Consider the following 5,055-nt stretch of genomic DNA (forward strand, 5'->3'; position numbering starts at 1 on the left):
CTGGTATCACCAAAATTGTCGGCGGCGCTACGCATAGGTTCCACTTAATTTTCTAAATGTTCCTCTTTTCTCTCCCCCGACACAGAAAAAGTGTGAATATTTATAACTGAATGCACGCAATGCATAACTTGTTAGGGTTCTTAATAAATATATGTAGGCAAATAGGAAAATACGCTGTTGAACAAGGGACAGCACCTGAAAACAGATAATTTTTCTACTGCAAACATTTCCTGTAAAGTCACTTTAAACAGCATGCATTTCCTACTCTTTTTTTAACCTTGATTTTGGAAATGCAGTAAAAGTTGAGACAGGAGAAATGAGTGATTCACAAGTGGCTTCTTCAAAAGAATTCCCAACAGAGTTTACACAAAAAATATCATTTCAGCAACAATAACAGAAGACAGGAGAATAAAGAGAGTGCAGAAAGCCTACTCTGTAACACATTACAAAAATTGCATCGGGCTACTCTTTGTGTATAAGCGGCGTCTCTGAAATTAAAATACATGATCCTTCTTAACTGTTTGACAAAGTTTAATTAGTTTCTTCACAAACATTATTGAAGAGGTCGATTTCTAAGGCTGACATAAATTATGACATAGTAGTATGAAGAATGTATTCCTGGACTAGGCAAAAAACAAAAACAAAAACAAAACAAAAAAACAGGCGAGATCGTAATAGAAGAAATAAAGAAAGAAAACTGCTTGAAATGTTAGCTATTTTGGAACAGTTCCCGTTCCTACTCACAAAGTATCCTGGTATTTTATTACAGTGATTAACCATGACGGTGATATTTCGAAATAAATTCTAAATATCTGAACATTTGCAAATTAAGAACTAAAATATTAGGTTAATATCTGGACAATTTGCGGTAATAATGAGGCCTAATGAGGTTGCTAGAAAGATAAAATGTTATTTACCAAAACACCTGATGGGATAATTTGACTTGCTGTGTTTTACTACTGATGATAAAAAGAATATTGATTGCAAATAAATCACCGTCTTTAAACACTTGTAAACAACTTGTGTTTGCTCTGGACGGATCAAAGTAAAACTTATGAGATAAAGTGTCTACGTATCCATATTCTACAATGCATGGATCAGTTTTCATTCCCGAGTTTAAAGCCTGTTCTAACAGTGAGAAGTTAATGTTTTACTCCAGAATTTTGGTGTATGATTTGGGGAGCGGCAGTGGTGCTGTTGGCATGTGTGTGCAAAGTCTTTCACATTATAAGTCTCTTCGTACTGAAGTTGTGCATTCATCCCCCCCAGCCTCATCTCATTAGGAGCAAAAATAAAGAATGCTCTGCATGCATTTCTAACATCCTCCTGGATACTTTGCAGATAAATGCGGCGCTGTGCGCGGGCATTAGTTGGTAACTGCGGTGTAGTACCTGTTCTATGTGCCTGATAATTTCAAGGGCACAGTAAATTTTCTTGCTGAGGTGAAGGTGAAGTTGCTGTATTTCCATCGTTTGGTTTGGTTTGGTTCAGTTTGGTTTGGTTTGGGGAGAAAATACTCATAATGTCTGTCAGAGCCCCGCTTAGCACCTCTCTTTCCTTTCCCTGCAAGAAGCGGGAATCATTTGGGAACACCTCTCTGTATGACCTAAATGTGAAGAGCCTGGAACGGGCAGGGCCGAATTCGGCTGTGAAGACCCTTTGCAACGCTGAAAGGCGTATTCCGGCTCCCGGAGTAGCCTATTCAGGTCTGTTAGAGACGCTAACGAGATAATTGATGTGCTTTTTCCTCTCCGCTTGTCTGAATGTGTTGCAGGGCTCCCAGTACGAGCTGAAAGATAATCCGGGTGTCCATCCTGCTACCTTTGCTGCCCACACTGCCCCCGCCTATTATCCCTATGGACAATTCCAGTACGGGGACCCGGGGCGGCCCAAAAATGCCACCCGGGAGAGCACCAGCACCCTCAAGGCCTGGCTCAACGAGCACCGCAAGAACCCCTACCCCACCAAGGGTGAGAAGATCATGCTGGCCATCATCACCAAGATGACCCTCACCCAGGTCTCCACCTGGTTTGCCAACGCCCGCCGGCGGCTCAAGAAGGAGAACAAGGTGACCTGGGGCTCCAGGAGTAAGGACCAAGAAGATGCAAACCTCTTCGGGAGTGACAATGAGGGGGACCCCGAGAAGAATGAAGATGATGAGGAAATTGACCTGGAGAGCATAGATATAGATAAAATTGATGAGAATGATGGGGAGCAGAGCAATGAGGAAGAGGAGGAGAAGCCTGAGCTCCTGAGACAAAGCAGTGAAGAGGAGCACTTGGAAAAGGAGAAGGATTTGGCACTGTCAGGGTCTGAAGGGCTGAAACCCAAAGACGCGCTGGCCATGGTGAAGGAGGCCTCTGACAATAGCACGAGAATCATCAGTCCTGGGGGACCGAACAATTTACAGATGCCGTCTCACAGCAAACCCAAGATATGGTCTTTGGCAGAGACGGCAACCAGTCCTGATGGTGCCCTGAAATCTTCTCCTCCTCCGCCCCCTCCTCCCCAGGTTAACCACACTTCTCCTCAGATTCAGCACCCTGCTTTTCTCCCTAGCCATGGACTCTACACATGCCAGATTGGCAAATTTCACAACTGGACAAATGGGGCTTTCCTCACTCAGAGTTCCCTTCTAAATGTGAGGTCCTTTTTGGGAGTAAATCACCATCATGCTGCTCATCACAATCACCACCTCCAGGCCCAGCAACAATCTTCTGTTTTAACAGCAACCCTGGGCGCGCTAAGCAGCGACAAACCTTCAGAGAGGACCAGTCCCAAACACATAGGTAATTAATGTATCAGGCTTTCACCTCTCCCTCCACCCCCAACACGTGCACGTGAACTTCTCCTTGAGGAATGGTGTCACACTGGTGTAACTGATTGCTTTTAATGGAGCTACAGTTTACTCTAGCCTTGATTTCCGGCCCCCCACCCAGCGTGTTTGTCACATACATTAAGCACATTTCACGTGGCCTATTACATTCTCACCCTATATGCCCATCAAGTAAGATGAAAATTCAGGAAGAGCGCAGTGAAATGTATAGGTTTGAGCTTTCCTTCCCTGTTTCATGATCCTCATCTCCCAATAACTTCAATAACAGTAAGAAATGTGTCAAGAAAAGCTTGCAGACTACTTAAATACTGAAAGTAGGGTATAGCGCTGTACACATACACATGTATGTGTTCAGGTCTGAACAGGAGGGTGAGAGGGGAGTGTGTTCTCTGCAGGGTCCAGGTTCTTACTGCTGTTATTCTAAAATGGTTCTCCTGTTTTTGTTTGGCTTTTTTTTTCTTTTTTTTTTGTTTTGTTTTGTTTTGTTTCTTTTTTTTTTTTTTGTCTCCTTCTAGAAAGAGAAAATGTACCAAGAACTGACTCCCCACCCCAGCCGCTAAAATCGCCCTTCCAGGCTGTCCGTGACAAGTGAGTTTGTTTGTTTTCACTGTAGGAATGTTACTTATGTGAAACAGAGTGTTTGAATAATAAAGACTAATTATAGCACCTAATCATCACCATAATAATACATACCGACAATGGGAACAGCACAGGAGTTGCTCTAATCTTTTCAAACTTAGACTAAATTGCAATTGTACATAGCCAGACTGTAACTTTTCTAAAACCTAACAGATCTCAAAGATCTTGTGTTAATTACACAAGAGACAATGATTTTTGTGCGATTATCAATTACTCACATGCAATAGCAGTAGATGCACAACTGAAAAAAAAAAAGATACTTTTTTTCTGAAAGATTGTTACATTTTTTTTTCCCTTCTCCCTTCCTCCCCCCCTGCAGCTCTTTGGCTCAGCAAGAGGGAACACCGAGAATTTTAACAGCTCTCCCTTCTGCTTGATTAAATGATTTGGTGAAAAAATATTACAGAGACTGGTAATAAGGACAGAGAGAGTGAAAAAAAAGGAAACGGTATAAACGACTCCCATCAATCTCTTTTTGCAATAAGGTGGTGCAAATCCATAAAAGCATTACACAAATCTGTAGATGGATCCCCTTCCTCATTGTACCATTTCAGATCGTGTTATTCTAACCATTCTTGGATTATTTGTTTGGTAAATGTTTCCCATGTGTTTGTGGTTTTCTTTTTTCTGTATATAGAGTGATTTCAGATTGTAAATAACACGTCAGCAAAACTTGTCTAAATCATATATTTTTGTCTAATAAACTAAATGAAATTATGAGCTCTCTTCAGGTATGTATTCTGTTGCTATAGATCTTATACATATATTACAAATCTATTCAAACATTTATAATTAGTTTTCTAAAAAAGTCAAGTCTCCTCCTTTGGGTAACTGAAACTTCAAGTAGCAAATCCAAGCTATTTTGCCAAAAACAAGCTGCGAGCTTCCTTTTTTATACACGCAAATTTACAAAGTTGAGTGAAGATGGCCTTAGTAATATTAAAGTTATTTTTTCATTTGTGATGATTCAGATGTGTTCTATAGTATCCATTTTCCAGACATGAATGGACCTGACTTCCACTTACACTACAAAATAGTTTCTTAAAACTGAAATAGAAAGTTTTTTCATAGGTCCCTAGTGTATAACTGCTGTCCAAACTGGTTGCTAAGTTGGATCAAGAGCTTTAGTGCTTTGGTATATATTCTCACCCAAAATGAAAAAAAAAAATCATAGTTTAGGAAAAAGAATTATTTGTAGCAATATGCGCTTTGAATAAACACAGAGGAAATATAACGGTGAAAGATAATTTCCTGTGAGATTAAATGCAATCTTTGTAGAAAAAAAAAAGAAAAAAAAAGGCAGCTCTTGCCCATCTTAGAAATCTTAGAAGAAAGTTTTGCAATTCCGATCTTCTGGTTGAAAATAGACTAAGAGACAGGATCTATCGTTTTATAAAGGCATTAATCTTACAAAGACAGTCCGTTGAAATGTGTAATATTTTGAGTGTTTATTTCTCTTTTTTTTCCTCCTAAATGAGAACACTAAATGAGCATTGAGGTGCTAATAAGATACCAGATGGTTGTTGATGGTGGAAAATGGAAAGAAGCAGCTGGGAAAGTCATTAAGAAATAATGCGGTG

General features: G+C 40.2%; 1 protein-coding gene across 1 annotated transcript in view; it reads left to right on the forward strand.

Moving 5' to 3' along the window:
- Positions 1-4,192, forward strand: part of IRX1 (iroquois homeobox 1) — a 5,768-nt gene extending 1,576 nt beyond the window's left edge. The window contains exons 2-4 of the mRNA XM_054640256.2: positions 1,775-2,789; positions 3,352-3,424; positions 3,795-4,192. Coding sequence (XP_054496231.2) covers positions 1,775-2,789; positions 3,352-3,424; positions 3,795-3,852 — 1,146 coding nt within the window. The 3' untranslated portion in view covers positions 3,853-4,192. The remainder of the gene's footprint in view (positions 1-1,774; positions 2,790-3,351; positions 3,425-3,794) is intronic.
- Positions 4,193-5,055: the final 863 nt, after the last annotated feature.

This window comes from Agelaius phoeniceus, chromosome 1 (assembly GCF_051311805.1).
Source record: "Agelaius phoeniceus isolate bAgePho1 chromosome 1, bAgePho1.hap1, whole genome shotgun sequence".
NCBI lineage: Eukaryota > Metazoa > Chordata > Aves > Passeriformes > Icteridae > Agelaius > Agelaius phoeniceus.